At 38.0% G+C, this 22,234-nt stretch overlaps 1 protein-coding gene across 5 annotated transcripts in view; it reads left to right on the top strand.

The window, feature by feature from the left end:
- Positions 1-22,234, top strand: part of ATM (ATM serine/threonine kinase) — an 82,319-nt gene that overhangs the window by 54,406 nt on the left and 5,679 nt on the right. For all 5 annotated transcript variants that reach the window (XM_074860130.1, XM_074860129.1, XM_074860128.1 and 2 more), the window contains 14 exons: positions 1,351-1,518; positions 9,445-9,564; positions 10,593-10,810; positions 11,565-11,772; positions 12,713-12,826; positions 13,209-13,367; positions 14,530-14,668; positions 15,032-15,114; positions 16,422-16,562; positions 17,555-17,671; positions 19,057-19,206; positions 20,443-20,608; positions 21,886-21,972; positions 22,051-22,165. In XM_074860130.1, coding sequence (XP_074716231.1) covers positions 1,351-1,518; positions 9,445-9,564; positions 10,593-10,810; positions 11,565-11,772; positions 12,713-12,826; positions 13,209-13,367; positions 14,530-14,668; positions 15,032-15,114; positions 16,422-16,562; positions 17,555-17,671; positions 19,057-19,206; positions 20,443-20,608; positions 21,886-21,972; positions 22,051-22,165 — 1,985 coding nt within the window. The remainder of the gene's footprint in view (positions 1-1,350; positions 1,519-9,444; positions 9,565-10,592; positions 10,811-11,564; positions 11,773-12,712; positions 12,827-13,208; positions 13,368-14,529; positions 14,669-15,031; positions 15,115-16,421; positions 16,563-17,554; positions 17,672-19,056; positions 19,207-20,442; positions 20,609-21,885; positions 21,973-22,050; positions 22,166-22,234) is intronic.

Below are 22,234 nucleotides of genomic sequence, written 5' to 3'. Positions count from 1 at the left end.
TCTGCAGGAGTAACTCAACAAGAATTTATAGAGCAACAATATCCTCCAAGAACCTCTGCAGAAAACAGTTCCACCACAATATATAACCTGGAAAGATGTTTAACACTTCACATATGTGAAACTATATTAAACTTTGATTTCAAGAAGGTTATAATTCTTTTTGTGAATAATGATGAAATCAGTAGAACAGCTGTCTTTGATTTCATAAATTTGCAAGTTTTACTCAGTGCCTCTGGAATTGTTTGGGAAAATTACTTCTTCAGAATTCTTTTATCTCATGCCTACCCAGCCACTAACACTGTGGTGATGAGTGTCCTGTAAGAGCCTCAATAGAAGTTAATTCTTTTTTCACTTTGATTTTTAGCTACAGAAGATGGTTAAAATTGGGGCACCATGTTTTGAGAGGACTAGAAGCTTCTGAAAGATTGAGCCACTGTGTTTCTGAAAACACTATCATTCCAGCCTCTTCAGTGTTGCAGTTCATGTGCAACCTTTGGGGCATACTTCTGGGCCTTACCAATCTTTCAAACCATAGGATGATAACCATTTCCTTTTGACACACTACTGGTTGACAGCACTAAGTGTCTGGATGTAGGAAAGTTTTTGAGGAAGTGCTCTTTTTAACTAATGGCTTTTCTTCCTCTTTGGTGCCATTACCATCCATCAGGAGAAGAAAGAGAGTGCCATACAGAATCATCACACCGACCGCTAACTGAAGTGCCCAGACTTACACTGTCATTTACAGGCATTCTTACATTTTTACTGTTTACCTTACTTATTTTAAAGTTCAATTGATTTGATTATTGGTTGGACAGCTTGTGAAAATACACTTGAATCTCGATTTTTGACATTGTTTAAAAAGTACTATCGTAATGATATTACATTACTAAATAATGAGGATGTTACTTCACCAGTGATAGAAGTGAAGAGGTAGGAATACAAAAGAATTAGTGTATGGTGGTGCCATTTTTCTTCATTGTTTTTCTGTGGTCTCTTAGGATGTGATAATAATCACTAAGCTAAAATTATAAATCCATTTTTTTCAGTAGCTACTGATTGTAGAATTTCTACACTTTATACCTGCAAGTAATTTAAAATGTTAAACATTGATACTTTATTTGGGGGTTTGTGAAGTTTAATTCTACAGTCTATTTTTGTTGCAAATCAGGATTTTCTGCAAGTATATAGAAAAATAAGTTCATCTCTTTGCTGCAAATAAATTCTTAGCATTGGATAGGCAAAATATGCTGCACAAGTAGAGCAAATGAAGATGGAGTTTAAAAACAAAACTTGCTATGAGATACATGTATTTAACTTAAAGAATTGTTTATAATGTTTTTTCGATTTCAGATTCCAGAAAGAGCTATGTTTCAGATCAAACAATGCAATCCCACGGGATGTGGAATTTCTGAATGGCAACTAGAAGAAGCTCAGGTTTTCTGGGCTAAAAAGGAAGAGAGCCTTGCACTGAATATTCTTAAAAGGATGATTAAAAAATTAGACACAGATTGGTTTCAGGTATGTGTTATATAATGTATAAACATAGGAATTAAATAATTTAAGATCCTATTTCCACTTTCTGAAGTTTTCCCTTCAAAGAAAATTAAAAGGCCATCTGCAATATTAATAAATCTGGTTTGTACTCGCAAAATGTCTGAAAGAAAAAAAAATCTGTATTAGCAAATCTTATCAGGGTTTTTCAAAGCGAGTCTATAAGAGTGGCAAATGTTATAATTCATTATTCATTATTTTGCCTCCAGTGCCACCACTATGAAATACATAGCTTTTTAAAATGAGAGATGATTTCCCTTGACAAAAAATTAACTTGTTTTAAACAAAACTGTTACATAGATGTAAATCACCTTGGTCTGTGCCAGTAGTTAAAGAAACTGATGACCAAGCTGGATTGTTTAGGCATAGAATCATTTAGGTTGTAACAGACCTTTGAGATCATTGAGTCCAATGGTTAATCTAGCACTGCAAACTCCTCCGCTAAACCATGTCCCTAAGCACCACATCTACACATCTTTTAAATACCTCCAGGGACTGTGACTCAACCACTTCCCTGGGCAGCCTGTTCCAATGCTTAATAAATGCCTTTTGGTGAAGAAATTTTTCCTGATATCCAATCTAGACCTCCCCTGGCGCAACTTGAGCCGTTTCCTCTTGTCCTATCGCTTGTTACTTGGCAGAAGAGACCGACACTCACCTTTCTACAACCTCCTTTCAGGTAGTTGTAGAGAGCGATAAGGTCTCCCCTCAGCCTCCTTTTCTCCAGGCTAAACAACCCCAGTTCCCTCAGCTGCTCCTCATAAGACTTGTGCTCTAGACCCTTCACCAGCTTCACTGCCCTTCTCTGGACGCGCTCCAGCCCCTCAATGTCTTTCTTGTAGTGAGGGGCCCAAAACTGTACACAGTAATCGAGTTGAGGCCTCACCAGTGCCAAGTACAGGGGGACAATCACTTCACTAGTCCTGCTGGCCCCACTGCTTCTGGTACATGTTATGTTGGGAACTGTAATAGTGTACATGTTTTTGTTAGAAGAAGAATAATAGAGATTTTATCTCTGGTCCTTACTGTTTAAAGAAGGACTAATACAGGGAGACACTAATAATATATTTTATGCTGAAGAAGCACACTTCTGTTGCAGACATTTCCCTGATGTCTGTAGGGAATCTGTGCAAAGGGGAGTCGAGGCTTCTATTTCAGTGGGGCTGAAGCTGTATCATAAAGTGTACAGAAATTCCAGGCAAGTTTTTGACTAATGAACACTCACTACTGTACCTCAGACTTCTTTGTCCCTTGAACTAATCCATTATCAGGGAAACATAGATATGAGTTGGAGTACCATTTCATGTCTTTGAATCCTTCCCCATTTACAGGCACACTGAGCTTTGAGTTTTATGTTGTACTTCTGAAAATGGAATCTTGCCAGAAACAGGGGAATGTTTTCTCATCAAATTTGACTTCAGTAAATGCCTCTGAATCTTAGTTATTTTAGATCTTTTTGTAAGCTTTCTGAAAAATTATGTCACTTGATGTGAAGCAAATGCTATATTCCCATCTCCAGTTCAGAATACAAGAACTGAAACAAAAATCCTTCCTTCCTATTTCAGTAATGGGCAATACACAGTTCCTAAGAAAAAGTGTAAAGAACAGGTGGGCTGTTGTGGTGGTTTAGCCCCTGCCGGGGTCTGAGACCACGCGGCCGCTGCCCCTCCCCCACAAAGGGAGTGAAATACAAAGCCCCAAGACTGAAATAAGGAAAGGTTTAATACAATAATGCAATAGCAACACAACCAACAACAGCAATAACAATAACAGTAATAGTGATAGCAGTGAACAGAGCAAAATAGCTACCAAATACAGCAGTTTGAAGCACGATGTACAAAACCACGAGTGCACCGCGGAAAATGTGACCTGCCAGGATGTGACGTCCGCATGGTATCTGAATAACCCGGCTAGAGCTCCCCCCCACTGCTGGGGAAACTTAACCCTATCCTGGTTAAACCAGGACAGCTGTATAGCCAGAGTACTCCCCCAGACTGATTTGTAGCACAAGAACTTCCTGAACCAGAGGTAGTTTCTTTGTAGGTAATTCCTTCCAATGTTTTTTTATACCATAAATTTGTCCAGTCACTTTTTGAGTCTGTGTAAGCTTTTAATATCCAAGAAAACCCTGCAACAAGGAGTTTCAGCTTAATTCCCACTGTTTTAAGAGCCACTTCCTTTTGTTCATTTTGAACCCCCTGTCTTCATTTGATGTTAGTTCTGATCTTGGAAAAAACACTGAACACATGATCCCTGTCTCCATTCTCCGTAGTGAGGTAACATTTCATAGTTACATTTCCAAACAGGAGTAACTGTTTCATAGTCAATCATTGTATACAAGAAGTCTTTTTTCCCCTCTCATGCATCAGTTAACTTTTTTTTTTTGCTGGTAATTTCATCAGGTTTTTTTAATTCAATTTTTTGTCCTGTATTGTTTGTCTGCAGTTCATCAGTCTGTACTTGTTTTTTATCACCTTGAACAACTCAATATCATAACCAGATTTTGTGTTCACTGCTCATTGCCTTCTCAAGATTAGTATCTTTTGAACATCACAGATGACTAGATCTTTGGAGGCTTTTCACTGGTGACCTAACTCCACTGTAAAAAGTGGCCCATTTATTTCTCTTCCTGTTGCCTATCTTAGTTCTTTATGCCTCCAAGAATCATGCATTTTATTTTTTGCAACTTCGTTTCTTCAGGAACCTTTTGTAGAAGAACTGTCACATGACTGTTGGAAACTGTTGGAATAGGCTGAATCAGACAGATCTTCCTTTGCTTGTTGAGTTCTTCAAGATGTTCAATTGAGTTGGGAAATGGGATACATGTGAGGATGCTAAGAGAGTTGGCTGACATCATGTTAAAGCCACTTCCATATCATCTCTGAGTGGTCATGGAGATCGGGGAAGTCCTGATGGCTGGAAGAGGATGATCACACCCAAAAGCAAGATCAGAAACAGTCAGACTCATTTCAGTCCCTGGGAAAATTACAGAATGGGTCTTTAGGGAAGCTATTGCCATGCATATGAAGAAAAAGAAGGTGGTTGGAAAAAGCCAGCAGAAATACACCATTGTGCTTGACCAACCTGATTGTCTTCTGTGATGAAACAGTTTCCCCAATAGACATAGGATGAGCTGTGGATGTCATCTACCTTGATTTTAACAAGGCATTTTAACAGTCTTCCACAATACCCTTTCTGAGAAGCTGGTACGATACAGACTGGTTAGATAAGACCACAAGATAGGTGGAAAACTGGCTAAACTGCCAAGGGTGGTTGTTGATGATTCAAAGGCAGCCTGGTAGCCAGTCAGAAGTAGAGTTCTTTAGAGTTTGTTATGGGCTCTGATACTATTTTTATGACTGAGATCTGTATGACAGGACTGAATTTTCTCACCATATTTGTAGATAACAGCAAACTTGAAATTTCGAGTGATAGATATTCTGGAAGGAAGAGCCACCAGTCACAGAGACCTCAATAGTTTGGAAGATTGTACTGATAGGAATTGCATGAGATCAGTGGGAAGTCCTTCACCTGGGATAGAATAATCTCAAGCAGCATTACAGGGAGGGGTCTGACTGGCTGGGGTGTAGCTTTATCAAAAAGGACCTTGGGGTCCCAGTGAACAGCAAGCTAAAATGATTCAGCAGTGTGCCTTTGTAGTAGTGAAGGTGAGCCATGTCCTGGGCTGCATCACCAAGAGTGTAGACAGTAGATTAAGAAGCATGATTATTCTACTCTATTTGACACTTCTTAGCCCACACCTGAAATAATGTGTCCAGTTTTGGTCCACTATTCAAGAGAAACATTGAAAAATTGGAGAGGTTCCAGCAGAGGGTCACAACAATGATTAGAGGGTTGGAGAACTTGGCAAAGGAATAAAGGTTGTAGGAACTGGGTTTTTCAGCCTTAAGAATCAAAGGTTTTAGGGGGATCTAGTCACAGTCTTCAATACCTGAAAGGTAGTTATAGTGAAGATGGAGCTAGGTCTGCTCACAAAGATGCAGAATGAAAGGGCAAGAGGCAATGGCACGAGTTGTTTCAAGTTGTTTTGACCTGTTCAAAAGACTGATTAACAAAATCCTTTGGGAGGCTGCCTTGAAGGATATGGGAGTCCGGGAAGGCTGGACTTACTTCAAGAGCAAAGTCTTAAAGGCACTGGAGTAGGCTGTTCCCGTGTGCCGAAAAACAAGCAGGCGGGGAAGGAGACCGGCCTGGCTAAACAGGGACCTTTGGCTGGATTTCAAGAACAGAAGGAGAATCTATTGCCTTTGGAAGAGGGGCCAGATCTCTCATGAAGACTATAAAGATGTAGTGAAGTTATGCAGGGAGAACATTAGGAGAGCAAAAGCACAGCTAGAGCTCAACTTGGCTACAGCTGTTAAGGATAACAAAAAATGTTTCTCTAAATTCATTAACAGCAAAAGGAGGATTAGGGAAAATTTCCCTCCTTTACTGGATGCAGAGGGAAATATGGTAACTAAGGATGAGGAAAAGGCTGAGCTGCTCAACGCCTACTTTGCCTCAGTCTTTAGCAGTGGAACTGGCTGTTCCCTGGACACCCAGCCTCATGAGCTGGGAGATGGGGAGGGGAAGCAGCTGGAGGTCAGCAGAGTTGAAGAGGAGGTGGTCAGAGACCTGCTACACCACTTGGATGCACACAAGTCTGTGGGACCGGATGGGTTACACCCAAGGGTGCTGAAAGAGTTGGCACATGTGCTCGCCAAGCCGCTTTCCATGATTTACCTGAAATCATGGCTAACTGGGGAGGTCCCATTGGACTTGGAGGGTGGCAAATGTGACACCCATCTACAAGAAAGGCAGAAAGGACAATCCAGGAAACTATAGACCTGTCAGTCTGACCTCGGTGCCAGGGAAGGTCATGGAGCAGGTCATCTGGAGTGCTATTAAAAGTCATATAATGGACAACCAGGGGATCAGGCCCAGTCAGCATGGGTTTATGAAAGGCAGGTCCTGCTTGACAAACCTGATCTCCTTCTACGACAGGGCGACCTGCTTATTGGATGAGGGAAAGGCTGTGGATGTAGTTTACCTTGACTTTAATAAGGCCTTTGACACTATTTCACGCAGCATTCTCCTGGCGAAACTGGATGCTTGTGGCTTGGATGGTCACACACTTCGCTGGGTAAAAAACTGGCTGGATGGCCGGGCCCAAAGAGTTGTGGTGAACAGAGTTAAATCCAGTTGGTGGCCGGTCACGAGTGGTGTCCCCCAGGGCTCAGTTTTGGGGCCACTCCTGTTTAACATCTTTATTGATGATCTAGACGAGGGGATTGGGTGTACCCTCAGTAAGTTTGCAGACGACAGCAAGTTGGGTGGGAGAGTTGATCTGCTCGAGGGTAGGGAGGCTCTGCAGAGACACCTGGACAGGCTGGAGCGATGGGCTAAGGCCAACTGTAGGAGTTTCAATAAGGCCAAATGCCGGGTGCTGCACTTGGGTCACAACAACCCCCAGCAGCGCTACAGGCTTGGGGAGGAGTGGCTGGAGAGCTGCCAGTCAGAGAAGGACATGGGGGTGTTGATTGACAGCTGGCTGAACATGAGCCAGCAGTGTGCCCAGGTGGCCAAGAAGGCCAATGGTATCCTGGCTTGCATCAGAAATAGCGTGGCCAGCAGGGACAGGGAAGTGATCTTACCCCTGTACTCGGCACTGGTGAGGCCGCACCTCGATTACTGTGTTCCGTTTTGGGTTCCTCACTACAAAAAGGACATTGAATGACTCGAGCGTGTCCAGAGAAGGGCAACGAAGCTGGTGCAGGGTCTGGAGCACATGTCGTACGAGGAGCGGCTGAGGGAACTGGGGTTGTTTAGTCTGGAGAAGAGGAGGCTGAGGGGAGACCTCATCGCCCTCTACAACTACCTGAAAGGAGGTTGCAGAGAGCTGGGGATGAGTCTCTTTAACAAAGTAACAAGCAAAAGGACAAGAGGTAATGGTCTTAAGTTGCGCCAGGGAAGGTTTAGACTGGATATTAGGAAGTATTTCTTTACAGAACAGGTTGTTAGGCATTGGAATGGGCTGCCCAGGGAGGTGGTGGAGTCCCCATCCCTGGAGGTGTTTAAGAGTAGGGTCGACATAGCGCTGAGGGATATGGTGTAGTTGGGAACTGTCAGTGCTAGGTTAATGGTTGGACTGGATGATCTTCAAGGTCTTTTCCAACTTAGACGATTCTGTGATTCTATGAAGGGAAATGCCATCTGGATGAAAATTCTTTACCACTAAACACTGAACAGTTTGCCCAAAGAAGTGATGGAATCTCCCTTGCTGGAAATGAATAGTCAAGACTCAGTTTAGGAGAGCCCTTGAAAACAATCTAAAGCCCTGCTCTCAACAGAAGTTTGGGCCAGATGGTCTCCCCAGGTTCCTTCCAGCCTCAACTTTTCTGTCATTCTATGACGTCCTTTCACAAAAGCTATTCTGGCTATTTTTCATATTAATCCATCTGTTCTCTTTGTGGGTTTTTTTGCTAATTTGTCCACTTCTGAGAAGAGTCTTAGTGACCTGTGCTTCCCTGGAACTTGTTAAAATATTAGTGTCACATCTGCCACTTGCCACTCTCTTATATTAAGGCAGTTTTAAGCAAAAGCTTTTATACCTCTTTTGGTAGTTCAGTTATTTCATCTGTGAATTGCTGTAGACCTTTCAGAAAAATACGTTCTGATCCTGGTGAGTTGATAGTTTTCAATTTGTCCGTTTGTTCAGTAGTCTTTACTGTTGACACTTCAGTAGCAGACCTTTGATTACCTCATAAAGAAAGGCTTTGCAGTGGGACTTTTCAAGCTCCTCCACATTGAACACAAATGCAAATAATTTACAATTTTTTCTGCTTTATCTTCTCAGAGCATTATTTGTTTTATAACTCTATTGTCTTTTTATCAAGGGGACTGTCTGGTGGCTAGCTGCTCCTAGTATGTTTCAAAAATGCTTTTTTATTATTTGTTGATTCTTCTTCAAGTTGTTTGGGTTTTTTGGACAGCCTGATGGTGCATTTTTATTTTTTCATTTGACAGGATATTTTATGAGTTCTTTAATATATTTTCTTTTTCACTTGGACAAAACTTCATCCGTATGCATTATTAAGGAATATCACACTTCAGAAAAGCTGGAGAATTTTGGGCCAAGTTCTCCATACATATCAGGGCAAAATCAAGAGTCGCTGCTCCTCTTTTGATTTTCATGATTGCTTCATGAATCAGTTGATGAGAGCCTCCAAAAAATGTAGTCCTTCTCTCACCCTGTCCGTATACGGAGGTTTTGTGTTCTTGCAGCCTATGATATCATTCAGTATTTCACAGTCAGCGTTGCTATCTTGATCAGGTGGTCTTGAATATGTACCCTATACTAAAAATATTTTGGAGACTTGTCCTACTGTACAGTTAAAGCTAAGCTTCCAATCTGGAGGCAAGTCCTATGGAAACATGCTCCATCATCTTCTCATCACTTTTAACCAAGTTTCCATGTAGAGGTTTGCCTGAAAATTTCAGTGATCACACATAGTTATTGCAATTCCTGAATGTTTCCTACAGAGTACTGTGGTACTTCAGACTAAATGGAGATATTAGAAAATACAATTCTGGAAATGTGCTGTGAATTTATTTATTACATTTGTCATTGTTTCATTCTGTTTTTTCATTGTTCGAACTGTCAGGTATTTAAAAATATGTGCTCTCCTTAAGTCTAACATAGAACGTGAATGTGATGTAGTAGATGTGGATGGTAAATGACTCTGTAGATACATTACATGTAATAGGCCCAAGTGATTGAATTATATTCAGGGTTTAAAAGCTTTATAAATTGCCTACCTCATATGTAAAAGGTATTTTTATTTGATGTCTCCCTCTTCTTTCTTTTTTTTTCCAAAAATTGCTTTCTCAAAGGTTGAGAATGATCCTCATCTGAAATTGATGTATACAGAGTGTCTGAGGCTATGCGGAACCTGGTTAGCAGAAACATGCTTGGAAAACCCTACAGTCATCATGCAGAAATACTTAGAAAAGGTGCATTCAGTCTTTGAAATGTGCAGCCTTTGAGATAATACTGTACTAAAATATGGTGTTAAAATGTCAAGTAAATTTTTCAGTGCGGCCTTTATTTTTCTGAATTGAAAATACAGTTTCTTATAAAAATATTATAATTTCACATAGTATTGTATAGCACGGTAATCTTATAAAATATTCAGACTATGGCTTTATAGAATTCACAGTGAAATTTCTGTGTAATATTGGCTTAGAAGTGCAGTGATTACAACTACTAGCCCCGTTTCCCTTTCATGTTACACTCCATCCCCACCCTTCTCAGGACAGATCATTCACTTACCATGTTTTCATGATGGGCATTGTATTTGTAACATTCTCTTTCCAGGTGCTGGAAAGCCTTGTTCTAGTGTTTCAAAGTACTGTAATTTTTTTTTTAACCGTTAGTAGTAGAAACATTTTTATTAATAATTGTCCACTCTGCATTTCTTTATTTCATGCTAATTTGTGAAACTCTACATAGTTGCTTTCCTCTGTTAACTCTCTACATGCATTCTTCACTCTGATGATTTGAATCAATGACTTTCATATATAATTTCCTTTTCTTTTTTGCACTTTTTGGACTGTCTATTTTTTTCTCACTATCTTATGACACAAGGTTGTAAAACCATTGTAAAACTTCATGCCTAGTTACTCTAAAAGATAGATAGCTGTAGGCGACTCCTGTGTGGTTATTAAAGCTGTTTCATACAGGATAATATTTTTGACTGTTTGCACTGAAACACTCCTCATAGATTAAATTTACTTAGGAGAAGAATATTCAGCCTGGTAGGTTTTATTTTGTAAGCATATATATTCCATCATAGGCAACATTAAATAACCTGTTCGAGCAGATGACCATGCTTGAGCAGGGGGGTTGGACAAGATGACCTCCAGAGGTCCCTTCCAACCTCAACCATTCTGTTTTTCTGTGATAATAGAGATTAGTCAAGTATTATACAGCACTATTAATCTGATTATCAGTCTTATCATTACTGTAACTTCCCTTTTAGGCTGTGGAAATTGCTGCAAGCCACAGTGGAGACAACAGTGATGAGCTGAAGAAAGGAAAGATGAAGGCTTTCCTGTCTTTGGCTCGTTTCTCAGATAATCAGTACCAGCGAATTGAGAATTACATGAAATCCTCAGAGTTTGAAAATAAACAGGCATTACTGAAGAAGGCCAAGGAGGAGGTCGGCCTTCTCAGGGAGCGTAGAGTTCAGACAAATAGGTGAGCATTCAAATAGAGAGGGGGTTACTGTGGAGCTGTCAAAGGCTTCATCTTTACTAATTCTCTGGGCAAGTGGTACAGCATGGGTCACATCTCTACAGCTGAATTTTTGCTTCTCCACAAACAGTGGCCAAATCTGTAGTGCTTGTTGTGAATAGTTTCTGAACTGTGCCTGAACATGGTCTGGGAGAGTGCTGGATAGCATGGGCCAAAACTAAGCCAAGGAGTGTTACAACAGTTAAACAGTATGGATGATCATGGGCCAGAATTCACATTTATTCCATTTTATTTGACAGGAAAAATGTTACAGAGTAAAAACAAATGAGTTTGAGATTTTTCTCCATTACGCATTGGTGAAAGAGTAGAATTCATCTTAATACAGAATTCTTAAAGATTTAGTAAGAGCGTTAGTAATTGCAAGTGAGCAGAAAAAATTGAACTTCAGCTGTTGGAAACTGAAGTCTCTACAGAAATGATCTGTATTGGATATTCACATTTATACCAGTATTGAGATTAAATCATTAAAAAGAAAAAAGATACTGACCGAAAGTTTACTTAGAGTGGTGGGTCTGTGGACATTCACCAAAGGAATATCTCCCACAACTTGGTTTCTCAGTTGTTCATTTTACTGTGTTTGTACATACAGAGCAAGTTTAAAAAATGTTCAATTAGGAAGTAAGAGAACTAGGGGCAGCCTTGCTGTAAGTTCATTAAGAGATAATTTGTTGTTTAAATATAATGTCTGTTCACATAGATATACAGTGAAGGTTCAGCGAGAACTTGAACTGGATGAATGTGCCATACATGCCCTAACTGAGGATCGTAAACGTTTCTTATGTAAAGCAGTGGAGAACTATATCAACTGTTTACTAAGTGGAGAAGAACATGACATGTGGATCTTCCGACTCTGTTCCCTGTGGCTTGAAAATTCTGGAGTTGATAGAGTTAATGAAATGATGAAGGTATATGTCTGCTGTTGCTTTTCCTTATGCTTTGACATTAAATTATCCATTTTTCTTCTCCTTCTCCTGTGTTTCTAGAAGACAAATTATAGTGCTGTGCAATATGCTTTCCAATACATTTCCTTAACTTTTCCCTCAAAACTTGCTTGTTCCAGTCACCACTGCTCATCAGTTAGTTTTTCATCAGCTAGAGCTGTAATTCTCAATGCATTTCAATTTAACTTAATTTAATTTAGCATTTTAATTTGACAAGTCTGTATGATTAAGCATATCTTGTGATCTTTCACTGTTGGCACCTTGTTCTTTACATACCTTGGATACTACCCATCTTCAACATACTTTAGTATGTTATTCTAATTCATATTATATATACTTTTAAATGAAAGGATGTGCTTTTAGATTGTATAACACAGTAGCTAGGAACCAGTAAAGTTCTCATTCTCAGGCTGGTTCTATCATTTCTAGAATTGTGCAGGAAATCTGTTAATTCTTACCTGAATGATCTGTTTATAAGAGACATCTGTATAATTTAATTCTTTGCCTTGTGTTATAATCAACCTTGAAAAATAGACATTTCTTTACTCATATTTTTAACACACAACTGTTTCTTGTCTTAAACTAGATTGTAGGTTTTTTTCAATTAGGATTGTCTCTTACCACAAAGAATCTAGAAATGAATTTTGAATCAATAAATCTAAGCTCTGCTCTAATAGAATAGTAAATAGTAGTTTTCTTGTGAAGGACTTGTAGCATTTAGGAGACATGGGCCAAGATGATGTGATACTCATTGGGTTGGCATTTGATCACACAGCAATGATTACTCTTAGTTTAAAAAAATGCAAAACCAAAATTGCTAGCCCTTACCTGGTATTTTATGATTTTTTTTTTTTTTTTTTTTGGTGTTTAGTACAGCTTTCTAACTGATTTTTCTGTACTACAGAAAAATGCAGAGAAGATTCCTTCATACAAGTTTTTGCCTCTGATGTACCAGTTGGCTGCTCGGATGGGAACCAAGATGATGGGTGGTTTAGGATTTCATGAAGTTCTGAATAATGTAATTTATGCTTTCCGTATCTAAAGATATCTTGATTGGCTTAGTAGTGCATACTTCTAAACAATATGTATCTTCCTTTGTGCAGTTAGAGCTAAATGAGTTACGTGTGTGATGCAAAATCAGTACAGTGTGGGCAGAGGGGGAGAGGACTGGGGACTTTTTTCCTTGCTACTTAATCGATTTTTTTGTTGTATAAGAATAGTCTTATGCAGATATAGGAATATACTTTGAATGTATTTTAGTTGTGGAAATACCATCTAAGTATTACTTTTTATTTCTTATTAGGAATCTTAGAAGTTCAAAAGAGTTAATGATGTTAATTAAGTAATTTTTTTCTTCTGTACAGTTTTCAATGATGGGATCTTTTTGTTTTTCTTCACAGCTAATGTCTAGAATTTCACTGGATCATCCACATCATACTTTGTTTATAATATTAGCTTTGGTGAATGCTAACAAGGATGAACTCCTCACAAAACCAGATGCAATAAGAAGAAATAAGTTAATTAAAAATGCACCAAAAGAAATCTCTCAGCTTGATGTGGTGACTACAAAAAATTCTGTTCTATTAATCACATTCAGTCCTTTCATTTTGTTAAAAAACAAAAAAAAAAATATGTCAAGGGGTATTTTAGTGTAGAACTCATCAGCTGACTTTTGTTAAGAAAGAGTAAGAGAAAGAAAGTATTTTTAATAATTAAAAAAACCTCCTTTTGTGCATACATTGGTAATTATTATTGAAAGAAGTAGTTACGGGGTTGAACAAAACACGGTTAACATTTCCTGCAACAAATAGCCCCAATTATTGTGAAGTGTTTTGTGATAAATGTCCTTGATGTGTGATTCTGTAAAAGTCATTTTAGATTCAACAAAGACTTGAGTGGGTTTATTGTAAAAAGTACATACTGAATTGAGTATTTTTTCTGCTTGGAATGATAACATCTGTTCTAAGTATTTATCTTTGTGCAGTCTATCTTTTGTTCCTTTATATGATCTTTATATGTTAAAAGCCATGATAGTGGGTAATACCGAACTGTGGCTTCATGTTAATGTCATTATTGCTTAATTTTTATTGGAACCTGTCTTTGGAATCATTTCTAGATTAATGCCCCTTTTTTCCCCCATCACTGTAGGCCTGGCATGGTTGTTAGTCATTACCCTCTCCCCCCCCTACTGATATAATTTTTTACCACATTTTTATGTGGTGTTTTTCTGCCTTTCTCTCAGATTTGTAGTTCTTTTGTGGCCCCACCCTTAGGAGTAGGATTATGCTAAACACAACTAAGTCTATCAGAGTTAGGCACAGAAGGGACAAATGGTCAGATTCTTGCCTTTTGCATACAGGCTTTTTCTTCAGTTGGGAGGGAATAATGGAAGCAAAAAGGTGGTGGAAGAACATGCAAAACTGCCTGTCCCTTCTTTTGAAAAATTTTTGCAGGTGTTTTGCACTTTGCCTGTAAAGATTTGCTCCTTCTCCATCCCCAATAATATTTTACTTTACTCATTATCTCAGATTAGGTAACACAGAACTTTTCTTCAAATTATTTCTGTTCATATCACAAAGGGCTGTTCATTATGGCAATTTTCTCAGTTTTCATAGAATGTATCTCAGTTGTACTTATTTGACTGCATGTTATGATGCATCTTTAATCTTACAAGGTGTAGTTTGCAAGATCTGATATTTGTATTCCACTGGGGTTTTTTAGGACAGAATGGAGGCTGCTAGCAATATAATCAATATCGTGAGGAAAAGGAGAGCTCGTATGGTTAGAGACATTGAAGCACTTTGTGATGCTTACATCATATTAGCAAATGTAGATGCTACTCCATGGAAATCTCAAAGAAGTAAGTCTTGGAAAAATTATATTTGTTTTTAATAGTGAAGGTTTATTTTCTTGGATTAAAAATTATATTTCTAAATATTGATATTTAGTTAAAGGAGATACTGTGCTAGCACTGTGTCCTATTTTTGATAAATGTAGAACTTAGTCTGGATTAAAAGTTGTAGTAATTACTTGCACTGTAAGGTTCAGACTTTCTGAGTATGAAACTCCAGAAAACTCCAGTTGTCCCGTGGTGATCTTCATCAGCTCGACAGAAGTATGCAGCGAGGGTTTGGATCCCAAAAGCAATGTAAGCTGGTTTTTGTGAACTTTGATGTATGTTCATAGTTCTGAATTTAAAAATATTAATTCCTTTTAATTACAGAAGGAATAAGTATTCCAGCTGACCAGCCAATTATTAAACTGAAGAATTTGGAGGATGTTGTTGTTCCTACCATGGAAGTTAAGGTGACTGAAGTTGAAATAAATACACACTGTAATATCAAATCATAGAATCAACTTTGAATTTTTATAATGGCAGTTGGCATATATCTCTTCATCAAATGCCCATATTCTTTACAGGTCAGCCTACTAGGGGTACTTTCCTGTCAGATGGGACATGCAGGGTGAGATGGTTTCCTTAGGCTTTAGAAGACTTTGATCCCAAGTCTTATATTTGCTGGATAGTGGCTTATTGTATGAAGATGGCTTTGCCACTGCCACTGTTAGCACTGACTCATCTTTCATTATCAAAAGGGATGATGAGGTACCAAAACAATGGAGAGGATTTGGGAATCTGAATCTCCTATTTTGTAGGTGCTAGCTCGGAGTTTCAGGGAGGTACTTATTGTCCAGAAAGGTGTGAGAATTAATAGATACGCCTCTTCTGCTCTTCCTAAATGGGCAGCTTATATGTTTTTTATCATTCAGTAATGGGGAACGATCTATTCCCATGAGCATAAGTGGTTGATTGGATGGGTGCATAGGCACTCATTCTTAAATGCCAGATGCTCTACCTAGGAAAATTCCCAGTTTCAGGAGTGTAGTTGCTTTTTGGGCCAGCCACCTAAAATTTAAATGTTATGAAGCCAGACTTCCCTGTGTTGAAATCCCTCAGGCTGTGTCTATGAAGCTAAATAAAAGAAGCAAAGGAACTGTTTTATGCTGTTTGACATCGGAGGCCAGAAATTGCAACCCATGCTAAATAGCATTCGTTTGTAGGTCTCCTGCTGGCCCCAGGTGTTGCTCCTTTGTACAACTCAGTTGTCCTTTTCTTTGCCTTTCTTCTTCTCCAGTACAAACTATCTGAAATAGCTGGAGGTCTGTGATGTAAAGAACAGGAGCGATATTTCCTTACAGCTAACTGGGTAGAGTGTATTTGTGGCATGAGGATATGGAGGACAGCTGAAGATACAGATCCTGTAGATTGCAACACTTTTAGGATTGTAAATTGTGTCCATTTGCAGTCTAATGCCCCCCAGCTGTACATGAACATTTTCTTTGGAGAATGCTAGTTGGGACAGGCTGAAATTGTGTCGGAGCTTGTTTAGTGGAAGTCTGCAGCACCACATCCGCTCTACCAACAAAGGAGGAATCAAACTCACTCCTTTGCCTAGCATATTTTTGTAGCCTTTGTGGGTATTATCCTTGTAGATCATGGATTGCTTATATTAATATTTAGCATATAATCTGCTAACATGCTTTGCAAACAACTCTACCACTTTGTCTGAGTGAAATGGAGGTAATATTTATATTAAACTAATTTATAATTTCAGGTGGATCCCACAGGACGATATGAAAATTTGGTGACAATAATGTCTTTTAAGCCAGAATTTCGCTTAGCAGGAGGTCTGAATCTGCCTAAAATAATAGATTGTGTAGGATCAGATGGTAAAGAAAGGAGGCAGCTGGTTAAGGTAGGTTCTGCCACTTGTAATGTGATCTCAGGGACTTGACATGTGGGAATTTTTTTTGAATTCTCTTGTCAGTTGTCTCATGTATCACTTCTGTACCACGAGCAGACTTTTCACAGTTCAGTGTCAGTTTTCTCAGTTCAGGAAATTTAATAAAGGAAATTACAAAGTAATAATAAGTAATTAACAAAAATACAATATAACTAATATAATTAATAATGTAATAAGTAATAATTTTTGTAATCATTTTTCAACAGTGCATGTAACATATAATAGCTTACCTGACAACTACCAGACCTGCAACTTGCATGATCATGTCTCAACTAGTGACCTGGAGTGTACAGCAAATAAAAGCCATCAGCATTTTGTGTTAAATACCTCCTTTTTTTCTTTCTTCCCCATATAAAAATAATTACAGTTCAGAGACAATCAAAAAACACGCACATCGAAACACAAATCTCTAAAGAAAATGTATTTGTATTTAAACTCAGTTGATTTCATTCTGTCTGTCTTTGAATGTAAACATTCAGCAGCTGATGGGAGAATTCTGTTTTGCTGTTAAGTATGGGTTAGTTCTGAAAGTTTTAAAGAGAAGCGTGAATCACTAGATCTGCATCCAATAGTCAGAACTGCAGTACCAACTGATGCTGCTTCAGCTGTGTCCTGGATTGCTAAATATGGTGAATGAAACATCTGTTTATGAAAAGGGTACCCTAAGGCATGTAGGTTGAATGAAACCTTAATCAAGTAACATTTGTCAATAAAAAGAAGAAAAAGATGATGATTTAAGTTAATGATGGTTCTGCTTAAGCAGCTGAGTACTATTAGAAAAGCAAATACATAGAAAAAACAATTGTTCATTACATTTCATTACAGGTGATTATTGTGGAAAAGTAACATTTTGTGGAATTTTTTAAAATATTTTTTTTAAGTTGCTGAATGAGAAGTTGGATGCTGAAAAATCTTCTTTAACTGCTTTTCTGTTCATGCTGAAGGGGCGTGATGACCTGAGACAAGATGCTGTTATGCAACAGGTTTTCCAGATGTGCAATACATTGCTCCAACAAAACACTGAAACACGAAAGAGAAAATTAACTATCCGAAGATACAAGGTAACCCTCAACAGCTGCTGCAGCAGAGGAATAGATCCTACTGATAAAGCATATTTCCCCATTCTCCTCTTTTTAACCCAAAGACAATGTGAAAGTGTATTTATTTATGTGTTATTAAAATAGTCACTGCTCTGTAAGGTATGGAATAAACAATTAATACAATTTAATTATTACAATTACAACAACTATTACAATTTAATTTTTTCCAAATCCTTAAAAAAATATTCTGATGCCCAATATATATTCAAATACTCTTTAAAGCTTTCATTATATGAATTTATAAATGAAAAGAAATTAAGTCGTGCATTGTCCTTGAATTGTGAGTTGCTAGTCATTAAACTTGAGCATACAAGTTTGTTTATAAATTCTCATTAATTTTAGTCTTGCAGTATTCCTTAAAACTGAATCCAGAAGTACCATCTAGGGTCTGTTCATGCAGAATTTGTATTGCAGAACTGTTCTTGTTGGAATTAGGAATACAGGAATAAATTTTTATTGTGAATGCAAAAAATGTATTTGAACAGGAACTTTCCCTTCCTCCTGCCTTTTTATGTGCTTGGGTTTATAGTAATAGCTGTGAAGGTGACCTCTGAATAAGTACTCCCTAAGTAAAAGTTCTTGCCTTTGACAAATGAGAAATGTGCACTCCAGAATCTCTAAAGGAGCTTATCTGAGTTGGTAGCATAGTTTTAAGAATTCACAGGTGGAGTTAAGAGCCAATTTTTGAATAATTTTCAGTGAAGACTCAGGTTTTTATGTGTGTAGAAATGAATGAGAGCAGGGAAAAAGAGAATGGGGAATGCATTATGAGATAGAGAGACTTTCATAAGAAAAGAAAATTGAACAAAACAGGCAGCAGCTATTTCTCTGAGGACAGGAGATTGTTCATTCTGGCCAGCTCTGTCTGCTACAGCAATTGAGGTAACTATATAGTATTACGTACTATCAGTTACGAAGAGAGAAACTGTTCCCTAGGATGGTGAGCAGACTAAGACGAGCCTAATATGTTCATGCAGCTACCATGTGTTTGTTCCAGCTTTTACTTTTTATGTGTGATTTACACAATGTTCCATTATCCCATTCAAGCATAGCTGTTGGCAGTCACGGGGCATCCAGGATACTGACGCGGATGTGCAAATTGAGTATAGTAATTAAGTTGTACTGAAGTACCTAGTGTACGGTTCTCTGGGCTAGCAAGAAAACTGCAAGTATTTGATAGAAAAACCTTGAGTGTATTTTATAGATGTATACACATGTATTTAGAACATATGTTGTGGTCAACTGTATGGTTTGTTGTTTTGTCTTTTTAAACAAACACAAATAAGCATGCATATTCATAGTTGTGTATAACCGTCCCCCATGCAGCAGCGGCTTTGTTTTTCCAGGTGGTTCCCCTTTCTCAGAGAAGCGGAGTTCTTGAGTGGTGCTCAGGAACAACTCCTATTGGGGAGTTTCTTGTGAATGTTGAAGAGGGAGCTCACAAGAGATACAGGCCAAAAGATTACTCCAGTAATCAGTGTCAGAAAATAATGATGGTAAGTCAAAATAATTAAAGAAAAATATCTGGCTTATATTCTTTTACACAGAGGGTTGGGGTTTTTTATGCGTTTATGGAGAATTATATACTATGCTTTTAGTATATAATAATGAATATGACCAGTGGCATGGAATTAGTTGTTCTTCAGACTAATCTGAAAGCAGCCTGGGAAGAGTTTTTACAAAATCAAAAATTGCTAAATGAATGACTGTTGCAGGAAAGATTTGAAAACAGCTGAATCTCCAAGAAGCCTGTGAACTCTTTTCTAGAATACAAATCTACCAGAATTCCAAAATGATCATTACAGAGACCCAGCAGCGTCAATATAAAGTTATCTTACAGATTTAATTGATATTGATCACATTTCTCATTGCATTGAAAAATCATTTTATTTTAATGAATAAACCAAAATTAAGTCTAGTCCCTGAAAATAAAAATATAGTTTTAGGACGCAGCTGAGATTAAAGTAATGTGTTAATTGCTGTTAGACAGTGTGAAGGGGTCTGGCTTCTCCTCTACCATGACAGCCATGTACCCTCTACTCCCCACAGTGAGCCAGTTCAGAGAGCTAAGCCAAAAGAAGACTACCCTTATGTAAGCTGGCAGAAAAATACCTGGTTCTGTAGACATGAGTAGGGAAAGGTTCTTTCTTCTAAGTAGGTAGCTCCTAGATGGATTCAGCTGGTTTAGTTTAGTTCCACAAACCACCTCACCATATGTTTAGAAAATTGCAAATTTTACTTTATATCACCATGATTTTGCAATAAATTATTTCCTTTTAAATCTGTAGAGTACTAACAGAATAAAAGTATATTTAATTTTGGCTTTGTGCAGCTTTTGCATGTGAATGAGTGAGAATGACTTTCTCACAGTGACGTGAGCCATCAGATAAGCAAAGGTACCAGAACAGAGTGCAGGGGGAAGTATCTCCCAACAAGATGCATTTACCTGTACATGCATATAAAGTAGATGCACTTGCTGAGCCAAAGAAATGGGAGTGTGTTTTTCACATGTAGCCCATGAGTTGTGTATGAAAACAATTGTTTAGTAAAACAGATAGGTGCATTAATGATTGCTGTAAAAAAGACATTAATAGCTCAGAGAGAAAGGAGTGAGAATGGCATTTGATGGAGGGGAGAGGGGTGGAAAGGAGGAATGTATTTCTTTCAAAGGAAGAAGTAATTTCCTTAGAAAGTAGTCAGTCATGGGGAAAACATTTCTTACTTGTTTAAAGGATGCACAAAAGAAACATTCTGAAGAGAAATACAACACCTTCATGAAAGTCTGCGAGAACTTTCAGCCTGTGTTTCGTTACTTCTGCATGGAAAAATTCCTGGATCCAGCTGTGTGGTTTGAAAAACGATTGGCATACACTCGCAGTGTGGCTACATCTTCTATAGGTATTATATTGGATTATTAATACTGACTTCTTAGATTATGTAAACAAAGAGTTTATACCATTTCAGAGGTAATGGCTATTCTGCTTTTGTCACATGTCAGAAAAGGGTAAGTAGGGGACAAAAAATTCCAGCAAGAACACCAGCATTATTTTTGTAATTAAGATTTCTGGTTCATTCCCCCTGCCCCCACACCTTTCTGCAGCAGAAAGACAGAATGTCTGTCTTTGTTTTCTATAGTGGTTTGTATTGTCAGGTTCTGGTAGTTTATTTTTAAAGTTTCTACCTGACTAATTCTGTTGTTTCAATTTAACATTTATTCATTTCATCTGTAGCCTGAAATGTTTTGACTGAGTTGAAAAGCTTAATCTTTTACTTTCTTTGTACTGACATCATTAGCCATGGCTGAAATGGTTTTTTAAGCTTTGTCATTTTTCCTTTGATTTTTCTGTCTTCATAAGGAAATGTATGTACTTGGATTGTGGATTTCCTTTGGATGACTCAGTTCGGTATTGAGTCTCTGGAAGACATTGCAGTAGATCCTGTTTTAGATGTTAGCATGTTGTTCATACACCCCCTTTTTTGCTGAAAAAGAAAATGAAGTAAATCTACAGTTTAGCAGAATTCAGATGAAAGATTTTTTTGTAGGAAATACTACTGCTATCCATGTCCGTCAGCTAATACGAACACAGTAGCAAGGGAGATCTAGTTTGGAGGTTTTCTACATTTAAGTATAGTAAAGCCCTGAAATAGACTTATGTGAAAGGTCTTATAATTTGTATCACTGTAGGTTTTTAGAACTCAGACAAGAATCACTCAGGAACTATTTAGGTATAGTTGAGCTGCCCCAACTGAATTATGGACTGAATTACGTCCAGTTCTGTTTTCTGGATTACATGATACTGTGAGTTAAAAGGTTTTCTTAAAAACAGTAATAAGAACAAACCCTTCTTTTATTATGCATTTGCTTTTTTATTTTTTTTTTAAAGCTGTGGAATTGTTTGCTTAACCTATCTACAGAGAGAAATGGCAAGTGTGTGGAGTGGATAAAAAATACACATCTGTATGAGAACCTTTTTGCATTTGCATTCAGTTAACCTTTTCTTTTTGGATCTGTGGAATGGCATTTGCTCTTTATTGGAGTAATATGTATACATGGGGGAAGAAATAATCTCACTTTTAATTTGTTTGCACGTGTTACACTGATTCTGATTTGTTGAATTTTCCCTGGTTTTTGTGGGATGTAAATATGGTTTCAGCACTTAACCTTTTTGTTTTAGTTGGATACATTCTTGGACTTGGAGACAGACACGTTCAGAATATCTTGATAGATGAACAAACGGCAGAACTAGTGCATATAGATCTGGGTAAGTGGGACAGGCAAGAGAACTTTAATTTTTCTTTTCGTTAACATTTTTTAAAACATTTATTATCCTTTCATTTAGGGGTTGCTTTTGAGCAAGGTAAAATCCTTCCCACACCAGAGACTGTTCCATTTAGATTAACCAGGGACATTGTGGATGGAATGGGTATTAGTGGCGTGGAAGGAGTCTTCAGAAGGTAAGTGCTGCTATATTGCATAGGGGTAAGGAGGCACCAGAGTACTTGCGGCGTTATGATTGTTGTATG

This window comes from Strix uralensis, chromosome 2 (assembly GCF_047716275.1).
Source record: "Strix uralensis isolate ZFMK-TIS-50842 chromosome 2, bStrUra1, whole genome shotgun sequence".
NCBI classification, from domain to species: Eukaryota; Metazoa; Chordata; class Aves; order Strigiformes; family Strigidae; genus Strix; species Strix uralensis.
The sequence above is the reverse complement of the archived record's forward strand: the minus strand, read 5'-3'. Positions and strand labels throughout refer to the sequence as shown.